Source organism: Aethalodelphis obliquidens, unplaced genomic scaffold, assembly GCF_003676395.1.
Source record: "Aethalodelphis obliquidens isolate GAN/ISIS:26980383/991018 unplaced genomic scaffold, ASM367639v1 scaffold20, whole genome shotgun sequence".
In the NCBI taxonomy this organism is placed as follows: domain Eukaryota; kingdom Metazoa; phylum Chordata; class Mammalia; order Artiodactyla; family Delphinidae; genus Aethalodelphis; species Aethalodelphis obliquidens.
In genome coordinates, this window is record NW_020837964.1 from 27,744,474 (window position 1) to 27,757,923 (window position 13,450).

The following is a 13,450-nucleotide window of genomic DNA, read 5'->3' on the forward strand; positions in this document are numbered from 1 at the left end:
TTTAGTACATTGTGGGAAAGTTCAGTTGAGATGCTGCTGTGTCTGTTTGCCATCTGTTTCAAAATGAAGTGTGGTAGGGACGAAACTGGGCTGGTCTGGGGTGATGACTGTTGAAGCCTAAGTGGTGGTTACGTGGGGCTTGGTTATATCGAAACTGACATATTTGTACAGCTCAACCTAATTCTATTCCTTCTACTTTTATTATTTTTATTTATTTATTTTGGCTGCGTTTGTTGCTGCACGCGGGCTTTCTCTAGTTGCGGAGAGTGGGGGCTACTCTTCGTTGCGGTGCATGGGCTTCTCACTGCGGTGGCTTCTCTTGTTGCGGAGCACGGGCTCTAGAGCACAGGCTCAGTAGTTGTGGCGCACGGGCTTAGTTGCTCCACCGCATGTGAGATCCTCCCCGACCAGGGCTCGTACCCGTGTCCCCTGCATTGGCAGGTGGATTCTTAACCACTGCGCCTCCAGGGAGCCCCTATTCCTTCTACTTTTGCACATGTTTGGAACTGTCCATCATAAAAAGCGCTTTTAGGCTAAAAAGTCCCACGCAATGAGCAGCGGGGACTTCTGAATTCTTTAAAAGACAATTAGAAGTTGAAGCTCCAGGAGGTGACAGGAGCGGTGCGAAGGTGGGGAGGAATGGGAGGGAGCGGGAACGCAGCCGCGTCCAGAAACCCAACCCGGGTGACCCAGACTTGCTTTCCTCTGCGGCTCGAAACTCATCCCCCAAACTCTGCAGGGTGGCAGGCTGAGCGCTCCCCCGCCATCGGCGCCCCATCTGCCCACCCGTTCATCAGTCCAGCCGTCCGTCGGCCCGACCATCCATCAGGTCAGCTACCTGGCCATGGGTACGTCCAGCTCCAGAGTCCTCTGGCATACCCTCCTCCCCGCTCCGCGCGGCGTCTGCACCCCGAACCTCCCTGCGCAGCTCGCCCCAGCCGAGTCCCGCTGCCCCGCGAAGTGGTGGGCACTCACCGGCTGCACTCCCGGCTGCGCTCCCAGCTGCGCTCCCGGCTTCGCCGCGCTGAGCACGAAACTGAAAGTAGGCGCGGAGAGCAGCCTGGCGACGGGCGCGGGGAGCCGGCTGCCTCTGCCGGGAAATCACGTGGGTTCTCGGTGCCCCGGCCAGGGCGCGAGCGTGGGATGGGCGGGGGCGGCACACGCCCTCCTGCAGGGCCCGCGTCCTGCGCCTCTTGGAGCTCAGCCACCTGTACGGAGGACACCCAGAGACGGCACCAAGGGACGCGGGGAGCGCTCGCCCCTTTCCTGGATGCGATACTGAGGCGAAGGGATGAGGGTTGGCACACCCGGGTCGCGCCAGTAGACCCCGGGCTGAGTTCGGCTCTCCCTGCCTCTCTGGAGACTAAGACGGTATGGGACAGGACAGGAAGGAGATGCTCGCTGTGCAGGAGGAGACTTAGAACCCAGGGGGTCCAGCCTCCTTTTCCTCAGTGCTCTCCAGGATGGAGGGAGGGGAGAAAAGAAAAATGACCATAATTGCCTTTACTGAGCCCTTGGCCCTTTGGACGGTGTTAAACGCTATGAATTTAGGATAGAGGTGAAGGAACTTGTCCAAGTCACACAAGGGACACAGGCAGAGATGAGGAAGAGATGGGACAAAGAGGAGGAGAAGCAGAAGGAGGGTGAGAAGGCTCCCCCAGGCGGGGGTCAGCAGCAGTCCTGAGTGGCCACTAGTCCACTACCCTTTCAGAGCTGACTACAACCTCCCTGGCTTTTTGCATTCCTCCGGGGACAGGAGCTCCTGTCCTGCAGAGGATACATCCATCCCCGTGGACAGGTCTGCCCTCTAGGAAGATCATCCGCCCACCTTCCCACGACATCCCCAGAGTGCAGCAGCTTCCACTCCCAGCTCTTCTATCCCCCTGCCTCTCAAGCCAGCCGGGTGTGTGTGAGTGTGGGTGAGGGCACTGCATGGTGATGGTCACAGGCACAACCATCAGTGTCAGACACCCCTGGCTTCAAGTCCTCCTCTTCAGCTTACTGGCCAAATGCCTTTACTTCGCTGAGCCTGAAGTTTGCCATCTGTAGGATAAGAACCCCTCCACGCAGAGAGGTCACGAGAATCTGATGACCTAAAGTTCAGGCTAATGTAGGCTGTGCCTGAAGCCAATAGGTGTCCTTGTATTTTTGTCTCCTTCTGCTGGTCCCACGTCCCTGTGAGAAGGGAAACTGCTCCCCTTCCAGCACCAACTCTGATATCCAGAAATCACGTGACAGCACGGATTTTGCAGTCAAGTGCTTGTGGGTGATGACCAGCTCCACCATTTCAGGTAAATGCCCTGACTTCCCCAGGTCTCAGTTTGCTCATCTGCTAAATGGGGTATTCCAAGCTTCCCCGGGCCACTGCGGGGCATGGTGGGGAATGGATGAGAATGCGAATGTGGCTGTGACTGGGTGCACAGGAGGGATTATGCCCCAAGATCAGGATGTGCACTGCAGTTCAGCTCATGTTCACTGAACGCTTGCTCCCTATCCAGGCTGAGAAGAGCAGATGGACACGTGGACAAATAACCACAATCCTGAGAGACAAAGGCAGACCGTTTTCAGATGCATTTAATTTTGGACAGCCCCTTGAGGATGGCAGAAGACAAGTTATCCCATTAGGCAGATGAGGAAGCTGAGATTCAGACAGGTCAAGTGAGTTGCTGAAAGTCACACAGCAGTCAGGAGCAGAGCTGGGTCTTAAACCCAATACCCTTACCAGCCTGGAGATACCTGGCCTGCTGAGGTGGTTATCACTGAAGCACTCTGGGAGAGCTACCTTCCCAAATGCTCCCTACCCCCAGCCCGGCCGGTGGCCTGGAGTCCACCATCAGCACATTGCTCCTTTGGCTGAAGGTGTGCACATGCTCCTCTGGTATAAATTAAATGGCCATCCATCATTTACACTGGAGTGTGAACAAGCTAATAAGATTTTATTGGTGGGAGATCAAAGGGAATCTTGGGTGTTTGGATTTGGGGGTAGGAAACACAAGATGTGAGAGTCACGGGGACCAGAGGATGGAGCCCACATTTACTGGGCACCTCTGTGTGCCAGTACCATCTCTGTGGAGTATAGCCAATAGGTGGCATTTGTGAGCACTTCGGCCATACCAGAGAGTGTTCTGGGTACATGGGCTTGCTCCTTTAATCCTCACGGCAGCCCTTTTATCTCCATTTTTACAGGTGAAACAGAGACAGAGAGGGTAACATGCCGAGATTACACGGCTAGCAGCACAGGAGCCGGGATCTGGACCCAGGCAGGGCAGCTCCAGAACCCCTGCTCTTGGTCACCATGTGATACTCCCTCTAGGCTAACACAGTTCTTACCAGAACCCTATGTGGAAGGTATTATTATCATCCCATTTAACAGACGAGGAAACTGAGGCACAGAGGGACCCAAAATTAGTATTTCAGGATACTGGGCTTTGGACCCAGATTTGAAGGCCAAGCCTTCCCTCTGCGTTCCCCATTGCCCAAGGTTGGTCCAGAATACCAGGGGCCTATCCCGTCCTGGGTCAGCAGCCCAGGGGGCAGGATGTGCTTCCACAGGACCTGGCCTTGGGCAGCCCTTGTTTCCTCCCTGGAGGAAACAGCAAATGCCCCCACCCATGCTGGGGGACTTCCTGGTCTTTTGTCGTAGGCCTAGGTCTGAGTTTCTGGGCTTGGATGGAAGGGCCAGGACTGGGAGGGGTCCAGCAAGTTGGTGCTGTCCTGGCAAGCTCTGGGGTTCCACGTCTGTAAGTCCTCCTGTGCAGACCTGGCTGAGATGCTCTCCTGCGCCTGGGGCGGCAAAGGAAGCTGAGGGGCTGCACCTTTCTGGAGCAGAAATGAGCCCCAGGGCCTTCTAGGGTCCCAGCTGGGCTGGGGTCCACAAGGGGCAAGACTCCAAGCAAGCTCTCTGTCTGCCCCTTGTGATGGTGAAAGTTTTCATTTTGGGGAAGGAGCTGCCCGGGGCTGCCAGGTCATCCTGATACTGTCCTTGGGGCATCAAGTTGGGGGCCTGGGCTTCCCAACCCTTTTGGGGGTGCTCTCTTGAGTGGAGTGAGTCTCCCAACTGGTGTCACTATCCTGGAGGCTTACATCCCAAGGCCTGGAATTTCCACGTTGGACTCAGGACTTAGGGACTGGTGAAACCACTCTGACTCTTTGTGCCAGGGGCCCTGCCTTCCAGCCCCCAGGAGCACTCCTGGTCAGCTTAGTGGGTCAGACCCTTTCTTTGGACCCTGAGGGAGGAAGAGAAACAGGCCCAAGAGAGCATTTAGAGGGGACCAAGGAGGAAGGAACCAGGCTCAGAAGATGGTGCCTTCCCCTCAAGTCTTCCCAAACCTGAAAAGGTGTCCCTCTGTGAAGCTCCACCCCAGATCCTGCCTCCTGGCCGTCTCTCCTGCCCGTCAAAATAAAGGCCAGGTCCCCTCTGCACCTTCATGGTGTGGGCCCTGACCTCCTCTCTCTCCCTCTCCTCTTTGCTCTCTGTGCTACTCCGGCCTCCTTTAAGCTTCTTGACTCTCTTATGGTTCCTCCTAGGGACTCGGCACATGCCAGTGTCTTCCTATGCTTTTCCCCCTTCCATTTGGCCAATGCGGCAGCGAGGGATTTTCTTCACACACCTTCCCTGGAGCCTGGTACCTCCCAAGACTGAGATGGCAGAAAGAAGCCTTCTGTATTCTAGCCTGAGTGGGAAGAAGACACGCTTTGCGCATCATAAGGTGGTCTGGCTGGTGCTCATAAGAGGTTACTCTTCCATGTTAAAGTCTGATTTGCTTTTTAGAGGCTCCATCCTCGTCCTCTTCTACCAGAAACCAGACCTCTGTGAGGGCCCCCTACCCTCCCTGCCATCCTCCGGATCTGAAGCCCCTATGGTCCCATATTTCCTATCCAGCACTGGAACCACATGGAACACAGAATGGGTGACACCTCATACAGAAAGCTGGTCAGAACAGGAGATGGGACCTCGGTGGGTGGGTGGGGAAGAGGGCCCAGTGCTGTGGGGGAGGGAAGAGAGACGGTCTGACAGACGCTCTCTGCTGACCGATGGGGAGGTTAAGAAACCCGGCCAGGGCTTCCCTGGTGGCGCAGTGGTTAAGAATCTGCCTACCAATGCAGGGGACACGGGTTCGAGCCCTGGTCCAGGAAGGTCCCACATGCCGCGGAGCAACTAAGCCCGTGCGCCACAACTACTGAGCCCGCGTGCTACAACTACTGAAGCCCGTGTGCCTAGAGACCGTGCTCTGCAACAAGAGAAGCCACCGCCATGAGAAGCCCGTGCACTGCAACAAAGAGTAGCCCCCCGGGCTTCCCTGGTGGCGCAGTGTTTGAGTCCGCCTGCCGATGGAGGGGACACGGGTTCGTGCCCCGGTCTGGGAAGATCCCACATGCTGCGGAGCGCCTGGGCCCGTGAGCCACGGCTGCTAAGCCTACCGTTCAGAGCCTGTGCTCTGCAACGGGAGAGGCCACAACAGTGAGAGGCCCGCGTTTACCGCAAAAAAAAAAAAAAAAAAAAAGAGTAGCCCCCACTTGCCGCAACTAGAGAAAGCCCACGCACAGCAAGGAAGACCCAATGCAGGCAAAAATAAATTAATTAATAAATTTAAAAAACCTCTCCTTAAAAAAAAAGAAAAAGAAAGAAACCCAGCCAGCTCCTGCTCCCTTTCTCTCTACCAAAGCCACACGCACAGGCAGATATTCAAAAAGACAGCAGGGTCAGCTCAGCGTATCCTGTGGGGAAACAGAAAGCTCTGGGCAGGGCCTTCTCCAGAATACCCCCTGCACACCCCAGTCATGGAGCCTGAGACTCCGCCATTAGAGTCATCTCATGTGGACAAATACCCTACAAGGTCAGCATGGAAAGGGAATTTGGGGATCATCAAGTCTAACTCTCTCATTTTACAGGAAGGGAAACTGAGGCTCGGGGCCGGGCATGAACGAGCCTCCCAGCCCAGGGCTCTTCCTGCCACATCAGGTGCCATTAGGAGACCCGTGCCCTTAAGGGGGGCTGAGCTATCCGTGGGGTGGCAGAGACAATATTCTCCAGTGAAGCAGGAACAGGGATCCACGCTCTGGCCAAGTCATGGGTGTGCATTGCCACCCACAGGAGGAGGCACCTTGAGGAAAGGGGACCCAGGACTGCTAAGCTTCGATGACTGGAGAACCAGGGGCACTTGCAGCTCCGCCTGGGAAGGGCCTAGAAGATGAATGAGAGCCTCCCTGTCAGGCATGTGTCCCCAAAGCTCCTCCAGCCCAGACTTTCGAGACATGACCTCACGGGTGCCCACTGTGGTGACCCTTGTCCACAGGAGGTTCTGGGCAGACTCAACACTGCTCCTCAGATGACAAGCCCACTGTGAGTGCTCCCTGGGGCACAGAGGTGACCCATGGGGCAGACGGCCCCACAGCCTGCAGGGCCTTCATCTATATGCCCATGAAAAACTCCATCTCAACCCACCCTCTCTTCCTGTCCCCACCCCCCAAATGGTACCTCTCCCGAGTGGTCCCTCCTAGGCCCTGGGGAGGGCTGTGACTGCTTCCCATCCAAGGAGCCAAGGCCCGGCGCGCGGCCAGCTGGCCAGCGCTCTCCTGCCCTCCCCACCCCTTAATCCACACCACCAGGGTTCCATTTCTGCAATCTCAGCGTCGTCCCAACAGACACACAGGCAGAAGGGTCACAAGATAAGGGAGGGATCATCTGGTCCCGTTGCCTGATTTCCTTTAGGACTCTGTGTCCACCTTCTTTAAGACATGAGGTACATAGGGCTTATTTTTTGGCCGCACCCCGAGAACCCTTGCCCCCTACAGTGGAAGTGCGGAGCTTTGACCGCTGGCCGGCCTGGGAAGTCCCGCTACAGCGCTCATTTCTCCAGGTGCACCCAAGACCACCTACCTTGGTCAATGTGGAAAAAGTCAGTTTAATCCTGAAGTCAAAAAGATGAGAATTTGGCCCTCCATTGTGCTCCCAATCCCCCAGAAAAGAAACTCTAGGAATTATTTCAAGTGTTTCCGTCTATATTTAGGGCCCTCCACAGAGAGCCCTTTTGAGCTCTCTCATGAGATTTGCCGTTCCAGCCACCAGGCCTTTGCTCAGGCAGGCCCTTCCTCTGGCTATGCCCTCCCTCCCTCCTTCATGGTGCCTCTTCCTCTGAATTAAGACTCTAGGAGGAGTCTTCTCCCCCCAGAAGTCAGGTCCTAAGTCCTGGAAGGAAGGAGCCATATTTCCCCACCAATATCCTGTGCCTGACATAAGAGGGACAAGGGAGGGATTTGCTGAGTCAACCACTCACCCCTCTCTGCAGACATACTGGGAATCCAAGAGGCTTAAGTTCTCCTTCCTGGAGCAGGAGGCCTGGGTGGTAGTGATGGTGTGTGGTCAGGCCACTCGAGAAGTTCTCTTGTTTTTTTGTACATCCCGTGCTCGACCAGATCCCGCTTCACCTCCACCCCACTCACGTTAACGCATTTGCCCCGCCCTCCACGCCCCCCACGCCCCGCCCCGCCCAGCTAGTGCTTGTTTTAATCCTTAGGCCAGAGTGGCTCCACCTGCTAGTTTATTAAAGGGAAACAACTGCCCTCCTGATGGTCCTTAACCTGAGGGTCAGTGAGGGACACGCCCCAGCTGCTGGTTCCCCTGGTAACTGATGACCCCACCTGATGTCAATTACGCTATGAATGGTAGCCTCCTTCTCCCCGCCCCACCCCCGCCCTGTCCGGCATTAACCAGTGAGGTGTCGCTCCAGAACCTTTTGCTTAAGATACCCTGTCCAAGATCCCCAATGGTCTTGAGGTTGGGCAACTACAAGGCTCCCAGGCCTGCACACTGCAGCCCACAGGTGGTATCCTGGGGAGAGAAACCAGGTTCCCTGTGAGCAGGGGCCCTTCTCAGAGCAGAGAGCAACCCCCAAGCCCAGGACCCTCAACTCTCTGTGCTGAGTGATGGGAGAGGTGTGGGGAGAGGTGGACCCTGGGGACTCTTGGGGTCAGCCTAGCATTGATATTCTACAAACAAAAGGGAGTTCCCCAGGACCTGCCGCGTGGGGATTCTGTGGCACGTCCTCTCCTGGATTCTCACTCATCCACATTCCCAACAGCTTCTTCCTGGTTTGAACCTGCACCAGGACTTTCCCGCGTGGCTCACTTCCTCCACCTTCGAAATGAAACCATCAGCAAAACAAGGTGACACTTCATCTGCTGGCAGTTGGATTTAGCTGCATTTTTACATTCCAGAGACCAAGTATGGATCCTCAACCAGGAGCATTAGCTTTACCACCTGGGAGAGAGCTTGTTAGAAATGCAGACTCACAGGCCCTACCCCAGGCTCACCAAACCAGAAACTCTGAGGATGAGCCCAGGAATCTGTGTTTTAACAACCCCTGCAGGTGATTCTGATACAGGCCAAAGTTTGAGACCCATAGCACTAGATAACTTTCAAATAGCCTCTTGATTTGGGGTTAGGAGTTGTATAAGCACCCAACCACCCACCCCTTTTTGCTTCATAGCTCCAGGCACAATTAGTGGTTATATAGTCTTTTGTTTGCCTAGATATTATCTATCTCTGCCTATGTCCCCTAGACTATAAGCTTCACAAAGTCATGAACCATATGGGCCTGGCTCAGAGTAAGAACTCAACAGATATTGTTGAAAATCCATCCATCCATACATAAAAATGCTGGGGCCACAGAAAATGTTGACTCTGATATGAATGTGACATGTGACCTTGAACAAATGTCCTTCTAGTTCTCAGCCTCTGGACCTCCCTTTGTACAGTGAAGGGGTGGGTCCAGCTGACCCTTGAGGGCCACGCCGCTCTCTACCATTTTAGCAGAGGCTCAGTTTGACGCCTCCCCAATCCAGCCATCCCGCACCAGCGCCAACCAAGGCATCTCCTCCCACACCCCACCCCAAAGCCTTCTGGAGCTTCTACTGCTTCCTTCTGGCCTTTAAGTCTCCTTGACATGATCTCAACCTAACTCCTGGCCTGATCTGCAACTCCTTTACCCCCAAACAACCCTTCCCTCAGCCACGCTGGGCTTCCTTCCTCCCCCGGTCCTGTCACTGCTGTTCCCCAGGCAGGACACCTGCGCTTGGCTCTCTCCCTGCCCCTTAAGAGCCAGTCCAAACTGCCTTCTGGAAGCACTCCAGTACATAGAAGTCTTGGTTAATAGATTCCTAAAAAGCATGTATGTCCACAGTCAGACTCAAAAGCAAGAAGGGAAGTCCTCAGGACCCAGAAACAACAGGGGACTCTGAGAAAAGTCAGGGGAGGGGAAATGAAATGGGATATTCTGGGAGGTGGAGTTTACAGCTGGGTGTTAAGAGTACTCTAAACTTTTCAGATTCCTAGATTAAAAAAAAAGTAAATAATACAAAATTTTAAAAGATTAAAAAAAAACAACCTAAATGCAGTGTGCTAACCTGGATTGGATCCTGGGACAGAAAAAGTCTATCAGTGGAAAAACTGGTGAAATTCAAACAAAGTCTGAGTTTGGTTAATAGCAATATACCAACATTAATCTCTTAAGTTACAACAAATGTGCCATGGTTGTGAATGACCGTGGTGGTTTTTTTCCCTTATACTTTTCTCTGTTTTCCACTCTGTGCCTACATTACTTTTTTTTTTTTTTTTTTTTGCCTACATTACTTTTGTCTGCCGTTTTCATGTATGAAGAAATATTGAAGACATGCAGAGGGGCATTAGGAGTAGTACTGATCATCAATTCCTTACCTACAATGACAAAATCAAACACGCTCTGAAGACTACAAGTTTCTTTCTTAAGTTTGTCAGCAAACCTGGCCATTTGGATGGAAGGCTGTTTATAGTACTTATCTTGCTTTATGTGAAAATTCATATGCAGAGAAATGTCAGTGGACTTGACTGTGGGGTGCCACCCCAGACCCCATGCGGGTGTCCCGCAATATATCCAGTGTGCATGTACCTGTACTACCTTCTAAAATACACAAAATTCTGGATTTGGAAAGTCATGTGGCCCTAATGGAGATGGACAGTGGTTTGGGGACCTATGTTCCAAACACCCACGTCCCACTACCCAGGTTAAGATATTACTAAAACTGTCAAAACTCCCATGTGTACCCCATTCATAACTTGTATTGTGTGATTTTGATGATCAGGAGGAGCCATGTTTTAGAAACAACCAGTCACAGCAGAAGCAGTGAGAAGAACTTGGAGGTTTCAGAGGTCCATCTGTGGAGGGGTTGCCAACTACCGGCCTCCCCATCTCCCTGCCTTCCTCTGTCTGTACCCACTTCACCTCTTCAAGTGTAAGCCTCAGGGACTTCCCTGGTGGTCCAGTGCTTAAGAATCTGTGCTTCCAATGCAGGGGGCGTGGGTTCAATCCCAGGTCGGGGAACTAAGATGCCACATGCTGCTGCTGCAGTGTAAGCCACAAAAAGTTGGCTGCCTGGGCGTAGGGAGGGGAATTATACCATCAGTGGAGAACCATGATACCCTTGTTCTGACAGTAGAGCTTGCACATCCTGAGGCTGTAGACAGTTACCTGGGCCTGGTTGGCGGGGAAGCTATGGGAAAGCAGTGGGAGACACAGAGGGGGTCCCATGGCTAGGATGGGGGCCCATCAGAACAGCTGTGGCCACTGCCTCTGGAGACAAAAGGGACAAAGCTGACTCGGGGTTCCCAGGGCTGAGAAAAAAAGGAAGCAGCTAGGGCAGTGGCTGGGGCCCAGGCCACCCCATCACTAATTTGCCAGTGACCTGGGCATCACTCTTGCCCTCTCTGGCCCTTGGCTTTCTCACCTGTGTGATAGTGAAGTAATCCCTTGCCCTGCCCACCTCTTAGTGTGTGGAAAGGCCTTCTGTGCCTCAGTTTCTTCAGCTGTAAAATGGGGATAATAATAGTACCTACCTCCGAGGGTTGTTGCAAGGATTAAATGAGAGAATCAACATAAAGAACTTACAGAAGGACCTGCGCATGGTTACCCTCCAAAAGAAGCCGCCGTTGCTTTTGTGTAACAATAGTCACGAAACGCTGACTATGCTTCAGCCCCGGGTGAGGATATGCGGGGCAGCGCAGAGCTCAACAGACCTGGTCTCTACCTTCAGGAGGCTCAACATTTATCAGATAATCCCAGAACTAAATGTAAAATGGCACCTGAGGAGCGTCTTAAAGGATGGATCCACCGGGCTGTGGTTTGAGAGCCCTGGAGAGCAAATCTCACCTAGTTAGGGAATGGGGAGGCCCTCTCTGAGGCTAAGGAGTAATCAGATGGGGCAAGGAAGAGGGGACACCTCTGGGCAGGGGGGCACAGCATGTGCAAAAGCCCTGTGGTGGGTGGGGAACATGGTCAATGCACAGAGTGCACAGGCAGCCAGGGGCTGGGAAGTACGGCCCGAGGCGGCCTGGGCAGGAGGGCAGGACCTCCGATTTTGCAGACTGTTGGGCTAGGCTCAGGGAGACCTCTCTCCATCAAAAAATTGAACCAATAGGTACCTTGCAACGAAATGTTTTATTTAATACACAGCTGAGCTCAAACAAAAGAAAGGGACAATCCCAGATACTAAAGATGAAGAGGGAAATGAGAGCTAAAACCATAAGTAAGGTGGCCCAGAGAGACAGGCACTGGATGTGGGTTCAGACCACAGTAAAATGGGGTTTTAACACTATCAGAGGGAGAGAAGTGAGAGGACGGGGGATGGAAATACCTCCTCTCAGTGAAAAGGAGACCAAATGACTTCACCCACCAAAGGAAGCCACAAGAAACGTCAAGGTGGGTCTGGGAGGCTATAATTTGAGAACCCGAGCCTGCAGCTCGGGTTCAGCATAATTCAGATGTGCAGCTCTGAATTATGTATGCATTTATACTGCCAGCATGGTGCAGGACTTTCTGAACTGAGAAATGGACCTACAAAGCCAGGAAGGAAGGAATGATGTAACCTTTGGGGTCCCTGGCAGTAATAAGTGCAAAATTATTCTCTAAGGAAATGTGGGTGATTCAGGGAGCAGAGTCTGTCCACAGAAAAACCAAATTCCACTAAAGGTGAGCTTCTAAGAAAATAAATATTACAAGCCACACAAGGAAACCACGAGAGAGAGCTAGCAAACACAACCAGCAAGAGGATAAGCACCTCAAGGCTCTGACATGAGAGAACATGGAAGAAACTACAAAGGAACTAATTTTTCAATGATTAAAGAAATAGAGCCATAATGAAAGCATAGGACTCCAGGGGGGAAAAACAAAAGATAGATTTGAAAAGGAAAACTTGAAAATAAACTCAAGAAGATGTGGAGAAAAGGGAACCCTTGTGCACTGTTGGTGGGAATGTGTATTCATGCAGCCACTATGGAAGACAGTATGAAGATTCCTCAAAAATTAAAAATAGAACCACCATGTGATCCAGCAATTCCACCTCTGGGTATCTTTCCAAAGAAAACAAAAACACTGATTCAAAAAGATATGCACCCCCATGTGCACTGCAGCATTATTTGCAAAAGCCAAGATATGGAAGCAACCTAAGTGTCCATCAATAGTTGAATGGATAAAGAAGATGTGGTATAACAAATATTACTCAGCCATGAAAAATAATGAAATCTTGCCATGTGCAACAACATGGATGGACCCAGAGGGTACTGTGCTAAGTGAAATAAGTCAGACAGAGAAAGGCGAATACCGTATGATTTCCTTTATACGTGGAATCTAAAAAACAAAACAGATGAACAAACATAACAAAACAGAAACAGACTCGTAGATACCCAGAACAAACAGGTGGTCGCCAGAGGGCAGGGGGCTGGAGGGATGAATGAAATAGGTGAGGGAGACTGAGGTACAAACTTCCAGTTATAAAATAAATGGGGACTTCCCTGGTGGCGCAGTGGTTAAGAATCTGCCTGCCAATGCAGGGGACACGGGTTCAAGTCCTGGTCTGGGAAGATCCCACATGCTGCGGAGCAATAAGCCCGTGGGCTACAACTACTGAGCCCACGGTCCACAACTACTGAAGCTCATGTGCCTAGAGCCCGTGGTCTGAAACAAGAGAAGCCACTGCAATGAGAAGCCCGTGCACCACAACGAAGAGTAACCCCCGCTCAACACAACTAGAGGAAGCCTGCGCTCAGCAACGAAGACCTAACGCAGCCAAAAATAAATAAATAAATAAATTAAAAAATAGAATAAAATAAATGAGTCACATGAATGAAATGTACAGCATGGGGAATATAGTCAATAATATTGTAATAACTCAGGTGATAGATGGTACTTAGACTTATCATGGTGATCATTCTGTAATTTATAGAAATACTGAATCGCTATGTCGTGCACCTGGAACTAACATAGTGTTGAAGGTCAATTATACTTCAATTTTAAAAAATGAACTTAATAGAATTTCTAGAAATGAAAATTATTAATTTTAAAATGAAAAACTCAGTGAATGAGTAAACGGATGAGCCACAGCTATAAAAAGAATGAGTGAATTGAAAGAGATAATTGAA

At 51.9% G+C, this 13,450-nt stretch overlaps 1 protein-coding gene across 1 annotated transcript; it reads left to right on the forward strand.

The window, feature by feature from the left end:
- Positions 1-971: 971 nt before the first annotated feature.
- On the forward strand, positions 972-8,396 carry LOC113627401 (uncharacterized). Its single transcript, XM_027119933.1, has 6 exons — positions 972-1,371; positions 2,135-2,291; positions 3,187-3,348; positions 4,528-5,042; positions 7,290-7,355; positions 8,370-8,396. Exons 1-6 carry the CDS (start codon positions 1,144-1,146, stop codon positions 8,394-8,396), a joined length of 1,155 nt encoding a protein of 384 aa, XP_026975734.1. The 5' UTR covers positions 972-1,143.
- The last annotated feature ends 5,054 nt before the right edge of the window (positions 8,397-13,450 follow it).

Coding starts and splice junctions, on each gene's coding strand:
- LOC113627401 (XM_027119933.1), top strand. CDS start 1,144: ATGGGCGGGGGCGGCACACGCCCTCCTGCAGGGCCCGCGTCCTGCGCC. Junction 2,292..3,186: donor GACCAGCTCCACCATTTCAG/GTAAATGCCCTG, acceptor CCATTTTTACAG/GTGAAACAGAGACAGAGAGG. Junction 5,043..7,289: donor CTCTGCTGACCGATGGGGAG/GTTAAGAAACCC, acceptor CCCTCTCTGCAG/ACATACTGGGAATCCAAGAG.